Source organism: Hemiscyllium ocellatum, chromosome 5 (assembly GCF_020745735.1).
Source record: "Hemiscyllium ocellatum isolate sHemOce1 chromosome 5, sHemOce1.pat.X.cur, whole genome shotgun sequence".
Taxonomy (NCBI): Eukaryota; Metazoa; Chordata; class Chondrichthyes; order Orectolobiformes; family Hemiscylliidae; genus Hemiscyllium; species Hemiscyllium ocellatum.
The window spans coordinates 35,482,676-35,498,059 of NC_083405.1; the positions used below are offsets into that span (position 1 = coordinate 35,482,676).

At 43.3% G+C, this 15,384-nt stretch overlaps 1 protein-coding gene across 2 annotated transcripts in view; it reads right to left on the bottom strand.

The window, feature by feature from the left end:
- nr1d2b (nuclear receptor subfamily 1, group D, member 2b) overlaps positions 1-10,035 on the bottom strand; it is a 28,039-nt gene extending 18,004 nt beyond the window's left edge. The window contains exons 1-3 of one of the 2 annotated variants that reach the window (XM_060824649.1): positions 9,765-10,035; positions 2,449-2,724; positions 2,205-2,293 (exon numbers count right to left, since the gene is read on the bottom strand). In XM_060824649.1, coding sequence (XP_060680632.1) covers positions 2,205-2,293; positions 2,449-2,724; positions 9,765-9,783 — 384 coding nt within the window. In that variant the 5' untranslated portion in view covers positions 9,784-10,035. Of the gene's footprint in view, positions 1-2,204; positions 2,294-2,448; positions 2,725-8,209; positions 8,267-9,764 lie in introns of those variants that run through there. The other variant, XM_060824648.1, reaches the window with a different exon arrangement.
- Between the last annotated feature and the right edge of the window lie 5,349 nt (positions 10,036-15,384).

Sequence of the window (15,384 nt, forward strand, 5' to 3'; positions counted from 1 at the left end):
ACATTCTGTGAGAGTAACTCACCTCCTGACTAGCTCAAGATCAGAGTTGAGAGTGTGTTGCTGGAAAAGCAGAATCTGAGGAGTAGGAAAATTCATCAGATTCCTGATGAAGGGCTCCGGCCCAAAACGTCGATTTTCCTACTCCTTGGATGCTGCCTGACCTGCTGTGCTTTTCCAGCAACACACTCAATCCTGACTAGCTCAAGCCTAACCACCAACTACAAGCACAAGTGAAGAAAGTGATACAATACTCTGTACTCAGCCAGATGAATACTAATTCCAATAACGCTCAAGAAGGTCAACACAAGGTAGGGCGAAACCTTCTTCAATAATTACAGGTGAATAACCATCCAAGCCCTTCATGAGCATCATGCCTTGACTGCAGTGTGTACAACCTGAAGGATACGCTGCTATATCTCATCAGCAGCACCTTCTAAACCTAAAGAGTTGATTTCGCTGTTCGTTGGATGCTGCCTGAAGTGCTGTGCTCTTCCAGCATCACTGATCCAGAATCTGGTTTCCAGCATCTGCAGTCATTGTTTTTACCTTGTTGATTTTAACCCTACTGCGAATCCTCTTGCAAGGATGCCTGCCTTGAAGAAGTTTTCCTCCTCTCTCTACAAGAATCTCAGGGAGCCCCTCTGCCACTGCAACTCCTAGTCATTTCCTACTGTATGCTACTCTCTCCCCACCCCCAACCTTCCCAAGCTTATTCTCCACGCTTCAGTCTCTCTGCCTTTATTCCTGATGAAGGGCTCTTGCCCAAAACGTCGATTTCGCTGCTCGTTGGATGCCGCCTGAACTGCTGTGCTCTTCCAGCACCACTGATCCAGTCATCTAGAAGAGTCCAGTTAGAACAGCACCATTTCCAACTCACACCCTCCTGATCTTGGGCTTATATCATAGTTCATTCATCATCTCTGTCACAATCCTAGAACTCTTTACCTATGAGTACCGTGAAATGGAAGTTCACACGGACTATTACCATTTTCTCAGATGCAGTGAATTAAAATAATAGTAATAGATGCCAATCAATCTTTAAAAGGATGCACTGAAAGGAAAGTTGAATTTATAGTTATAACGTGCCTAACTAAGAATAAATTACACCTAATAATTGGCTAGAGTATGAAGATTAAATTCATTTTCTATTAATAAATCATCATTCTGCAATAACACAATACAGAGGAACCTCGATTATCCAAATATCAATTATCCTAATTTCGGATTATCCTTAGACAATCTCACGGTTTTGATAGAAATGTTACGTCAAAATGATGTTTCCAACTGATCGCGTCTTCCGTTTACAAATGATTAAAAATGAACTCTTCTTACTGAAATGCTGCCGAGAACAGTCCTGGACATCCATGGAAGCCTAGGCAGAGTCTCCAAATGACTGATCACCCACCCTCTCTCTCTCTCTCCACACATTTCCTAGAGCACTGCACAGGGCTGTACCTGAAACCACCCCCCTTCCCCAAATAATCTCTCCAACATTGTCCTGGAACTTGTCAACATGTTGCAGTAAAAAGTAATGCGTGTGACTGCACGTGCATGTGTGAGTACTATTTTGAGACTCACCCCCCCCCCCCCCCCCCAAAAATAGCAGCAGCAGTCTTGCTGTTGGTGTCCAATCTGGCTGCCCGTAGGGGGTGGCAGGGGTATCAGGGCAGTTGGAGCAGTCGACTGGCACAAATGGAGGGCAGACGGGGCGGGGTTGGGGTGGGACTCTCACACGGTGTGCTGCTGCCTAGTCTCCTGAACAGGGAGCGGACATATCAAGTGTCACTGTGTTAATCCAATTGAACTGATGGGGGGAGTAAGGCTTCAGCAATGCTGCAGGTCCCTCAAGTATGCGTTTGCTCAGAAACAAACCCTGAGACAGAGGGAGGGAGCAAAGTAGGCAGAACGAGGAAAAAGGAAACCAGAAGACTCAGAGTCCCAGAGAAGAGGCATTGAAACGATTAACCGCATAATCAATTATCCGAACGAAATACAGCCCATCCATTTCATTCTGATAATCAAGGTTTCTCTGTAGTGTGATATCTCATTCCCCATGGAACTATGGGAGGTTTGCAACATGTCAAAAAATGCATAAGTTAATTATGCCAATTCAATTAATAATCCAATAAATTTGTAGATATTATTCAGACTACAGAGATGTCATATGATTATTTATTAAAATTTACAGAGAAACTATACCTTACCTTGCAACCTTCACATGCATGCACACCATAATGGAATCCAGATGCCACATCTCCACAGACTTTACACAGAAGGATCATCCCATTAATTTCTAAAAGAAAGCACATACCCAATGGATTATAATCACAGAAGTGGCCTAGCAATCATAAAATCAAGTTTATATATGTCTGTTTTAATTAAAAATTTTTGGATGTCAAAATATACTAGTTCTGTGATTAAATTTTAATTACAGCATTGTCCACTCACTAGTAATGCCGCTGGTACATTTGCTCAAAGGGTTTGTGTTTGACCCATCCCCTTTAGTTGAACATGCAAGCTGAATATTACTGGAACTTCCTAGTTTCAATGTACAGTTATCAGCAAGCATGTCATTGGAGTTAACGTGGTTATCAGATACAAAACTGTTAGGTGACGATGGAACAGAAGACGAGACTGACTGGAAGCTGTTCTCCGAACTGTCACTGTGGTAAGAGACAGGACTACAACTGGAACTTGATGAACTTATATATGCAATGACACCACCTGCATAAAAAGAAATAAAAATGATAAAGCTAAACAAATAAATTATAAGTTATTCATGCCTGTTTTAAACTTTCTTTTCACACATTTTATTTTCCTCCTGTCCCATTAATCCATTTAGTCTGAAAAACTATGGAAGCCCGAGTTGAATCACATTTCCTTCAGAACCATAATTAAGCCCAGCAGGAAGACAGTCAGCCCTTTGAACCCATGTTAACTCTGAGACAGTAAACCAGTTAACCTTGCGCATTGTTTCATCTCTTGTCTGTGGCCATATGATCATTTTTCCTCAGGCATCCAATTCTCTGAGAGCCGTGATTGGTGGTGAAGGCAGAGCCACTTATTCAGTAAGTGCACTGTAGATCCTAACCACAGGTTGCATCAAAAAAAGGCATCTCATTTCATTTTGATGAAAGAACTGATCACCTTAAATTTGTGCCATAGTTCTAGCTCATTCTAACAATTGAAAAGGTTTCTCTATTTACTCTGCCACAATTTTGAACACCTCTCAAATATCCTTTCAAAACGTCTTTTTTAAAAAAAAGAGAACAACCGTAGCTTCTCCAAGTTCTCATTATTCTTGAAAACATTCCAGTAAATATTTTCAAAACCTTAAGGTTTGACATCTTTCTGAAGTGTAATACCCAGAATTAAACACAATATTTCAATTGTAACCAAACCCACTTTAATCATGGCATTCAATCAAAATATGATTCTTTGGAACGATATATAGACATGGCCAGCTGACCATATAGGCAAATTAGGCAGTTGCCTAAAGTGCCAGGTTTTAAAGGAGCACCAAGTGTGCTATTTCAAATGCCATGGAAATAAAGGTAAAATTTCTGGACTTCTCATGTTTCTGTTTATTGAATTTTTGGGGTTGCACTAAGGTTATACAATATTTCGCCTAAGGTGCCAAAAAGACCTTTGGGGCCTGCCTTGGTATACAGACCACATTGCCATCATCAATCCTGTCTGTTACTAACTCAAAAACTCAGCAAGTTAACTTTTCTTAATTAATCTTCACCTGCCCAAGTTTTTGAGAGAGTTGGTACAAAGTCATGGGTTTTGGTTGATCCCAAGTCATAGTTTGCCTTTAGCACAGACATCCAGGGTGTTAATAAGAATCATTTTGGTGCTGTGGCAGGAACAGAAACCTGACTGGAGGTAATCAAACATGGAGTTCTGGAACAATAAAGCACAAAGTTGGAAGGTAATATTTTTCAAGAGTTTGAGGGGAAAGGGAAGTTGGAGAGGGGCAGCAGTTTACAAGCTCAGAGTGGATAGGAGTTTATTCTTTAGAGAGTAAGACATTTAACTGACTCTTAACTGTCCTCCAAAATGGCCCACAAGTCACTTGATACAATGGCCTACAGCAGCTCAAAGAGGCTGTCCATTACCTCCTCAGTGGAAATTAAGATTTGACAAAAACTGCCAGCCTGACCAGCATCACCTCTGTTCAGTGAGTGAATAAAATATTTTTTTTTAAATGATGAGTTTCATCAAATAGTACAACATGAAGTAACATTTGGCACATATTTTCTAACCCCAAAATGAAAGCTACTCACTGCCAAGAAATCAAAAAGCTTTAGCAATCTCTGTGGCCCAGCATTAATTTGATTTCAGACACTCCAATTATGATGAATAATTCTCACAAACTTCAAACCAAAAAGAAGATGCACCGATTATCCACTACTTTTTAATCATGAGAGACAAGAAATAAAGAGTGGGGCATACAAGAAAGATTAAAGTGGAAACAAACTTTAAAAAGCTATTGAATACATTTATTACTTTCATCACAACGGAGAGATTTGATATCCAATAAACATAAAATTAGCTTTACAGAGCAGAGGGATTGAACAAAATAATAAAAAAAAAGTTCACAGACCTGTTCAACAAGATCTGGACTATAGAGGATATCCCAGTTTGTTTGAATACAAACAAGAAATAATCATCAAGGTGCCAAATAAAGGCAAGATCAGTGATTGCAACAAGTTGAGAAGTACAGCAATTCTGTCAGTACTTGCAAGGTCTTCAGCATGGTACTCCATAAAAAATAGCAAGCAGAAGTACATGGTCGTGTTTGTGAACAAGAGGAAGGTTTCTGCAGTGGTGGATCATGCTGTGACTAGGTCATACCATTCAATAACATCAATAATAACAAAGTCTTGAGTATCAGAAGTTCTTTGATTTCAATTTTATTGATTTCAAGGCTTTCAGAAGCATCCATCAGCAATCATTCTCGTACATCACCAGATGTACAATATTAGTGGAGTGTTATATTAACATCTTCAACACCTTATACATAATCAAGGCGAGCACAGGTACCTCCAGACTTCAAGTGATAATGGCAAGGCAGCATTAACTCCCCTACTCCTTTTGTTGATAACATCGTGAGAAAGACAATGCTGGGTGCAGACTCTGGTATCATCTAGTAACACCAGTGGTTGACAGACTGGATTTCAAAGTTGGCACTGCCTTTTTTGCCAAATTGTGCATGCGCCAGTATATGACCACTAACTTTGACAGTGGCCTACATATCATCTGAGAGAAGATGATGACAATGATGACTGGACTGAAGCAAGGCTTCCCCATCATCACCAAGCAAAAGAACATAAACAATGTTGATTACTTCCCCGATCTAGAAAGCAACATCTCAAAAGGAGGGTGGTGTAGGTAATGAGCTCCATTCAAGAATTAGCAAATCAGTAGCAGTCTTCCAGTAACTCCAAACCTTGCAGGATTTCAACACCATCAAAATGACCAATCATTTCTATTACAGAGCTAACTGCAATCCATGACAATAAAGTATGGAACAGAACTGTAAAGGCTGGAACACATGTTTGATCTTTCATGAATGTCACGCACACAAGATCTTGAGCATCAGAACCTCTCACAAGGGAAAACAACCTCTCTACAACTACCTTGTGAAGTCTCCTAGGAATCTCTGTTTCAATAAGGTCACCTCTCAATCTTTGAAATTCGAATTAAAACAGGTCCATCCTGTTGCAGCTATACAAAACTCTGGTGTGGCCACAATTGGAGTACTGCAAGCAGTTCTGGTCACCGCATTATAGGAAGGATGAGGAAGCTTTGGAAAGGGTTCAAAGGAGATTTAGTAGGGTATTACCTGGTATGGAGAGAAGGACTTGAGGAAATGTTGAGTTTTCATTAGAGAGAAGGTTGAGAGGTGACTTAATCGAGATATACAAGATAATCAGAGGGTTAGATTGGGTGGACATTGAAGCCTTTTTCTTAGGATGATGATGGCTAGCACAAGTTGCAAATTGAGGGGTGATAGATATAGTACAGATGTCAGATGTAGTTTCTTTACTCAGAGTAGTAGGGGCTTGGAACGCACTGCCTACAACAGTTGTAGACTAACCAACTTTACAGGCATTTAAATGATCATTGGATAGACAAATGGACGAGAATGGAATAGTGTAGGTTAAATGGGTTTCAGATTTGCAACATCGAGGGCCGATGGGCATGTACTGCACTGTAATGTTCTATGTTCTAACCTACTCTATCTTTCATAAAATGATTCCTCTATACCCAGGATTAACCCTGGTAATCTTCTCTGACTGCCTCCAATGCCAGAATACTTTTCCTTCGATAAGGGGACCAAAACTGTTCACAGTATTTAACTAGCACCTTGTATTTTAGCAAAATGTCCCTATTTTTATTAAGAGCAGGGCATCGGCTCTTGTACCTGTTCCACTATTCAATAAGATCATGGTTGATTAGATTACTCCCCATTCCCACTTATCAAGGTAATGTTTTCCCCTCGTTATCAATAATTTACCTACTTATACATGCCTTCAAAATATTCAGACTCTGCTTCTACCACCTTTTAAGGAATAAGAGTTCCAAAGTCACAATCTGAGTTAGAGGCTGCCAAACTATGACAGAGATTAGTAGGGATTTCTGCTCTGAGGGTAATAAATCTGCAGAATTCTTGACTGCAGAGGGTTGTCACAAGGCTGGTTCACATGGGAATCAACTGTTATAGGGATAAGGTATCAAAGTGGAGTCAAGGAACTGGCTCAAAGGTAGAAGACAGAGGGTGGTGGTGGAGGGTTGTTTTCAGACTAGAGGCGTATGACCACTGGAGTGCTACAAGGATCGGTCCTGGGTCCACTACTTTTCGTCATTTATATAAATGATTTGGGTGTGAGCATAAGAGTTAGTAAGTTTGCAGATGACACCAAAATTGGAGGTGTAGTGGACAGCGAAGAGGGTTACCTCAGATTACAACAGGATCTGGACCAGATGGGCCAACGAGCTGAGAAGTGGCAGATGGAATTTAGATAAATGCAAAGTGCTGCATTTTGGGAAAGCAAATCTTAGCAGGACTTATGCACTTAATGGTAAGGTCCTAGAGAGTGTTGCTAAACAAAGAGACCTTGAAGTGCAGGTTCATAGCTCCTTGAAAGTGGAGTCGCAGGTAGATAGGATAGTGAAGGCGGCATTTGGTTTGCTTTCCTTTATTGGTCACAGTATTGAGTACAGGAGTTGGGAGGTCATGTTGCAGTTATATAAATCACTTTTGGAATAGTGCACGCAATTCTGGTCTCCATCCTATTGGAAAGCTATTGTGAAACTTGAAAGAGTTCAGAAAAGATTGCCAAGCATGTTGCTAGGGTTGGAGGATTTGAGCTATAGGGAGAGGCTGAACAGGCTGGGGCTGTTTTTCCTGGAGCGTTGGAGCCAGGGGGCAGACCTACAGGGTCTGGTTTAGGGAGAGAGGGAAAAGATATAAAAGAGACCCAATGGGCAACGTTTTCACACAGCAGGTGGTACGAGTATGGAATGAACTGCCCAAGGAAGTGGTGGAGGCTGATACAGTTGCAACATTTAAGAGGCATTTGGATGGGTATATGAACAGAAAGGGTTTGGAGGGAAAAGGGCCAGATGCTGGCAGGTGGGACTAGATTGTGTTGGGATATCTGGTCGACGTGGACAGGTTGGACCAAAGGATCTGTTTCCATGCTGTATATCTCTAAGGATGATTAGATTTGAATGATGGAACAGACTGGATGGGCTGAATGGCCTTCTGCTCCTACATTTTGTGATCTGAGGTGCTAAGATGCTATCACAGCTGATCTAAGGTTCTAGAATATACTGGAAGTGTCTTTAAAAAATTGTTTATGATCAATTATGGAAAGTTATTTATAGATGGACTAAAATAAATTCAGTGAAACACTACTTAAAACAGCACAGTGGGTTTTGCTTTCTGACTTCTATCTCTTAACTTAATCACCTACAATTAATAAAGCAGTCCAAACTGCAGATCTTTGCTAAGTGAGGTATAAAAGGGTGTGCTGAAAAAGCGCAGCAGGTCAGGCAGCATCTAAGGAGCAGGAGAGTCGATGTTTCGGGCATGAGCCCTTCTGTCCACTCTCCTGCTCCTTGGATGCTGCCTGAGCTGCTGCGCTTTTCCAGCCACACATTTTCAGCTCTGATCTCCAGCATCTGCAGTCCTCACCTTCTCCTATAAAAAAAGGGTGTGAACAGCCACACATATCATTGTAATTTGATGCAGTGCTCCTCACGTTATCTGGAATTTGTCAGTACTAGGTTACGTCAGCTGACGACTCTCCTAAAAAAAATATTCACCATTAAACCTCAAGAAACGGCTGTTTGCTGCAAAGTTACAGGGGACTGGGGGGGCAACAAATCCTCAGGAGGGGCACAGACACGAAAGGCTGAACGGCCTCTTTCTGAGGAAGGAAGGGTCAACTCAACGTTAACTCCTGACTTCTCTCCACAGATGCTGCCAGACCTGCTGAGCTTTTGCAGCTTTTTTTTTGTTTTCTCTCTGCTTTCGCCTCAGGTTCCCAACATCCGCAGTTCTTCCGGCTTCTCGAATGCCGGCGTCGGACAAAGTCGGAAAGACGGCAGACGCAGCTCTTTCCTCCTCTTTCTCTTCCCCCCCCCCCCGAAAGCTTGCGATTTCGGATAGACCTGTCGGAGGAAGGGGCCACCGGACCCGGAACGTTAACTTCGACTCGCCTTCACAGAGGCTGCTGAGCTTTTCCAGCAACCCGCGTTTCCGTTTGTGTTTGTGTCGGGGCCACGGTACAACCTGGTGTCGCGCGACCCCCGACCTCTTCCAGCGCGAGGCCCGAGTGGTTCGAAAGCTTTTTGAAGTCTCGAGACATCGCCGGAACCCCGCCAATTCAAAACGGTGGCCGTTGGGCTTTTAAGCCACGCGCCTACGTGACGTTATCCAGCATTGGCTGCGACATCCTTCATTGTCGGGTGGGGACAGAGAGAGAGAGAGAGAGAGCGCGCGCCGCTGCAGTTCCTCGCGTGGCCACTGCCGCTGCAGGCGGCGCTTCGCTGTCCTTCTCCAGGATTTTTTTTGGGGGGAGGGGGAAACACGTGCGCCGTCCTCGCGGCAGAAACTGGGTCACATAAACACGGAGGCGGCTCGGGTCACATGCGGCCGCCGCGAGCTCCCCCTCCCGGAGGAGGAGGACCCGTTGTGCGATTGTGACGTCACGCGGGGAGCCCCGCTCGGCCAATGGCTGGCCGCGCTAGGCGGCGGCGTAAACACAGGGCGCACGTGGGTCGGCAGCGCAAGTCCACGTGAGGGAGCTTTGCAAGGTTCCCTAGCGCGGCCGGAAGGGGCGAAACTCTCCCCACACACACACACTCACTCAACTCACCCACCGACCGAGCGACCTTTGTTGCACAGCGAGGGGCGGAGAGGGAGAAAAACAGAAAGCTTATTTTGCGACGCCTTCCCCCACCGCACAGACAAAAATGAAACCAAATCCGGGGGGGGGGGGAAAAAAGGGAAGAGAGAGAAAAAAAATACTCACGACGACGCACTCCGGCGGCGCCGGGCTGCTGGTCCCTAAAACCTGCGGCAACTGTTTCGCTTCTCAAACTCACGACCGAGCACATCCTAACACCTTATAACATTTACGTGCTGAAACGCTGCAAGCCAAAACATAGCGGACATCCATTTCGGACCAGCCTTGCGCGGATTGCATTCACAGTAAGAGCGGCAACGCAGAAAATCAAAATTTTACCTGCACCGTTGCCATCCATTGCAGTAAAAAAAATGTAGGAAACCTCCGATTTACGCAAGCAATCTTAGGAATACATTCCTTTTCAAGACAAAAGACTCGTTTCGGAGCTTGATTTCTCCAGTTCTCTTAATCCCTATGTATCTCCGTTGATGAGTTCGCGATCTTTCCTCCTATTCTCAGCAAAGTGCAACGCGCTCGTCAGTGCTGTACTTCAATCCATGTACCTACAGCTGGACTCCACAGCAATGACTCAGTGTGTCAGCTCCTTGCAGCTCCAGCTTGCCATGTGATCCACTTCCCATTGGCCCCGCCCCCACTTTTGGGCCTCCCTTTGCCCCAGAAACACACTTTCTGAAGTAAGTTCAAAGTAAACCAGGCGTACCGGGGGCGGGGATGGGGTGGGGAATCCGTGGTGGGACGAGGGAAAGCAGAAAGCTAGCTTAAAAATAATTCGAAGTGGTCATTCGGTCGTACGTGTTTCCCATTTCTGAACACTCTCCTCCCTCCTCACAATTTTTGCAGAGCTGCCACCACAGGAATTCAACGCCATTTAACAGCCGCTGCATTTTACATCATGGCTAGGATAGATTCAGTTTATATGGAAAAGAAGAAAGCAACTTTGGATTTTTTTTCCCAAACCAACATGCAATACTAAGCTATGAAAACTAAAGGTTTATACATTAAGGTCACTAAAATTGAATTGAAGTTTGTACTAAACATCCAGTGATTGTGGCAATATCTAACATGTTGTGCTTTGATAAATTGCATTTATTGTATTTTTTAGACTTATAATACTGTATGCTGTTTCTTTGTCTGGACTGTTTGTCTGTTAGTGGATATATTTGTAGCCAAGAGCTTGCCCATGTGAAGGCATGTTCAGTTTCAGCAATGTTTTTGACTAGGACAATGTCACAGACTTTTAAAAATGTTATTTCAGGAATGTGATTGCTAACAACAGTCCTTTAAAACCCCATTTCCATTTTTTGAATCAAACTTTGGTTAAGGACTGTGGCTGGTGGAGAAATAAAACGTAAACACAGAGCTTCAGTCAAGCAAGTTGCCGACTTGATCTCTATCTGGGGTACAGTTAGACAAGATTGGGTGCTGAGTATGTCCCTCTTCTCAGGTATGGTCAGGGGAGGTGCAAACCTCTGTTTCTGCTGAGGATACAATCAGGTAAGATACTGACTTTGTCTCCAGGGTAGAATGCAGGCAGCATACAATGGCAGATTGATTTGAGTGCTACAGGTACAACATGAAGAAAAGTCAAGGATGGAGTAGAGTGGGGAACAGACATTGGTGCCATGGTAAGGCTAGAATAGCAAGGGATAGCATGGAAGGAGAGGATGAAATTGAATTGAAATAATGATGGGTCCAATTAATTTGTCTTTGGATTGCCTCTTCATCCTGTCCAAGAGTGGAATTGCAAAACTTCGCTGACAAAAACTGACAAGGAATCAGAATGAAGGATTAGCAGACAGTGAACCAAAGGTGTGCCTTTGGGCAGAGTGCAAATGTATAAGATATATAAAACTCATGATCTCAACTCCAGCGTTCGATGGGGAAGCATTGAATAGAGGAATGACCTCTCCAAGTTTGAAGAGAGAAAGAGCAAAAATGCTTTTGTGGTTGCTGGAAGGAAAACTGGAGCAGGAGCAATTGGGGAAAAAATTCCAATAAGAAGAAATCATTCGTCTCTTCCCCAACTTCCAGCTATATTTTATTTTTAATCTCTCTCTTCAAACTTGGAGCTGTCTTTCCTCTATTCAATGTTCCCTACCGTGGCTCAGTGGTTAGCACTGCTGCCTTACAGGACCAGAGACTTGGGTTTGATTCTAGCCTACGACAACTGTCTATGTGGAATTTGTATATTTTCCCCATGTCTGCAGTGGGTTTCCGTTGAGTGTTCCAGTTTTCTCCCACAGTCCAAAGATGCGCAGATTAGGTGAATTGGCCTTGCTAAATTGCCCACAGTTTTCAGTGATGTCTAGGTTAGGTGCATTAATCAGGGGAAATGTAGATTAATAGGGTAGGGGAATGGATCTGGGGGGGTTCTCTTCGGAGGGTCAGTGTGGACCTGTTGGGCTAAATAGCCTGCTTCCACACTGAAGAGATTCTATGATTCTATTCTATGATTCAGGATTTCAGAATGAGGGACTGAATCTGAATCCTACTACATATTCTCTATTAATGTAAAATAATTATTTTAATTTTCTAATATAATTTCAAAACCTGCAAGATGGTGAACTTTTAAGCTTTCAATTCATCATGTGTTATTTTTGGAGTCATAGAGATGTACAGGACGGAAATAGGCCCTTCGGTCCAATGCGTCCATGCCGACCAGATATCCCAACCTAATCTAGTCCCACCTGTCAGCACCTGGCCCATATCCCTCCAAACCCTTCCTATTCATATACCCATTCAAATGTCTTTTAAATGTTGCAATTGTACCAGCTTCCACCACATCCTTTGGCAGCTCATTCCATACACATACCACCCTCTGCGTGAGAATGTTGCCCCTTAGGTCTCTTTTATATCTTTCCACTCTCACCCTAAACCTATGCCGTCTAGTTCTGGACTCCCCCATCCCAGGGAAAAGACTTGTCTATTTATCCTATCCATGCCCCTCATAATTTTATAAACCTCTATAAGGTCACCCTTCAGTCTCCGACACTCTAGGGAAAACAGCCCCAGCCTGTTCAGCCTCTCCCTATAGCTCAAATCCTCCAATCCTGACGACATCCTTGTAAAGTCTTTTCTAAACCCTTTCAAATTTCACAACATCTTTCCATTAGGAAGGAGACCAGAATTGCGCGCAATATTCCAACAGTGGTCTAACCAATGTCCTGTGCAGCTGCAACATCAACTCCCAACTCCTGGACTCAATACTGTGACCGATAAAGGAAAGCATACCAAACACCTTCATCACTATCCTATCTACCTACGACTCCACTTTCAAAGGGCTAAGAACCTACACTCCAAGGTCTCTTTGTTCAGCCACACTCCCTAGGACCTTACCATTAAGGTATAAGTCCTGCTAAGATTTGCTTTCCCAAAATGCAGCACCTCGCATTTATCTGAATTAAACTCCATTTGCCACTTCTCAGCCCATTGGCTCATCCTGTTGTAATATGAGGTAACCCTCTTCGCTGTCCACTATGACCTCCAGCTTTGGTGTCATCTGCTAACTTACTAACTATACCTCTTATGCTCACATCCAAATCATTTACATAAATGATGAAAAGTAGTGGACCCAGCACCGATCGTTGTGGCACTTTACTGGTCACAGGCCTCCAGTCTAAAAAACAACCCTCCACCACCACCCTCTGTCTTCTACCTTTGAGCCAATTCTGTATCCAAATGGCTAGTTCTCCCTATATTCCGTGAGATATAACCTTACTCAACAGTCTCCCATGGGGAACCTTGCTGAATGCCTAACTGAAGTCCATATAGATCACATCTACTGCTCTGCCCTCATCAATCGTCTTTGTTACTTCTTCAAAAAACTCAATCAAATTTGTGAGACAAGATTTCCCACAGACAAAGCCATGTTGACTATGCTTAATCAGTCCTTGTCTTTCCAAATACATGAACATCCTGTACCTCAGGATTCCCTCCAACAACTTGCCCACCACCAATGTCAGGCTAACTCGTCTATAATTCCCTGGATTGTCCTTACCACCATTCTTAAACAGTGGCGCCATGTTAGCCAACCTCCACTCTTCCGGCATCTCAAATGTGACAATCGATGATGCACAGATCTCAGCAAGAGGCCCAGCAATCAATTTCCTAGCTTCCCATAGAGTTCTAGGGTGCACCTGATCAGGTCCTGGGGATTTATCCACCTTCATATGTTTCAAGACATCCAGCACTTCCTCTTCTGTAATATGGATATTTTTCAAGATGTCACCATCTATTTCCATACAGTCTATATCTTTCATATCCTTTTCCACAGTAAATACAGATACAAACTACTCGTTTAGTATCTCCCCCATTTTCTGCAGCTCCACAAAAAGGCTGCCTTGCTAATCTTTGAGGGGCCCTATTCTCTCCCTAGTTACCCTTTTGTCTTTCATGTATTTGTAAAAATCCTTTGGAGTCTCCTTTCTTCTATTTGCCAAAACTATCTCATGTCCCCTTTTTGCCCTCCTGATCTCCCTCATAAGTCTACTCCTACTGCCTTTATACTCTTCTCAGGATTCACTGATCTTTCCTGTCTATACCTGTCATATGCTTCCTTCGTTTTCTTAACCAAACCCTCAATTTCTTCAGTCATCCAGCATACCTTACACCTACCAGCCTTTCCTTTCACCTTGACAAGAATATAATGGGCGGCACGGTGGCACAGTGGTTAGCACTGCTGCCTCACAGCGCCTGAAGACCCGGGTTCAATTCCCGACTCAGGCGACTGACTGTGTGGAGTTTGCACGTTCTCCCCGTGTCTGCGTGGGTTTCCTCCGGGTGCTCCGGTTTCCTCCCACAGTCCAAAGATGTGCGGGTCAGGTGAATTGGCCATGCTAAATTGCCCGTAGTGTTAGGTTAGGGGTATGGGTGGGTTTCGCTTCGGCGGGTCGGTGTGGACTTGTTGGGCCGAAGGGCCTGTTTCCACACTGTAAGTCTAATCTAATATACTTTCTCTGGACTCTTGTTATCTAATTTCTGAAGGCTTCCCATCTTCCAGCCGTCCCTTTACCTGCGAGCATTTGCCCCTAATCAGCTTTTAAAAGTTCTTGCCTAATACCGTCGAAATTGGCCGAACTCCAATTTAGAACTTCAACTTTTAGATCTGTTGTATCCTTTTCCATCACTATTTTAAATCTAATAGAATTATGGTCGCTGGCCCCAAAGTGCTCCCCCACTGACACCTCAGTCACCTGCCCTGTCTTATTTCCCAAGATTACTTACTACCTTAAGTTTGGAAATTTTGGTCAATATTTGTGGGAGTGTATTTTACAGTTTCATTGTTTTGCAGCTCTTGAGAAAAAAATTCAATGTCCTTGTTAATGGTGTACTGGAATTTAAAACTGAAATCTCAAAATAAGATAGATAATAGCACAGATAAACTCAACTTTGGCATTACAATATTTAAACACACATGGTTGGAGACCAATATAAATTGGTGAGACTAATTTGAGATTATTCTCCATAGATAACTGAAGGGTAACCACATTAGGTAGCCATTTTGCCTAATGGATTAATTACTGATAGAATGGCGCATCCGCTGCTGAGTCAAACAGGCAGATAGTGCACATCCAAACTAGGTGGAAAGGTGCTGCTGATTATATTGATTTTGGTTGAAAAACAGGCCATTGTTTGTGCTGGATGCAGGCATTCAAATGCTTTGCCTATGCCAACAGGAAACCTAATGCATTGAAGGTTGTGAGGTGCCCTGTATGAGGCTGTCTGTGCCCCAATGTTCAGACTGTTTGTAATCTAAAAATGGGGATTGACAGAATCTTACATGGATTCATGCAGCTTTTGAGCAAAATAAAATGTAATTCTGCAAGGATAAATTCCCCCTATAAACTTATATGTGTATGTGTGTGTGTTACGGTGGGTGGGGGAGGGGGCGCAGTAGGAATGTCTGTAAGAGAGTATGTGTATGTGTGTGAGTGTAAAG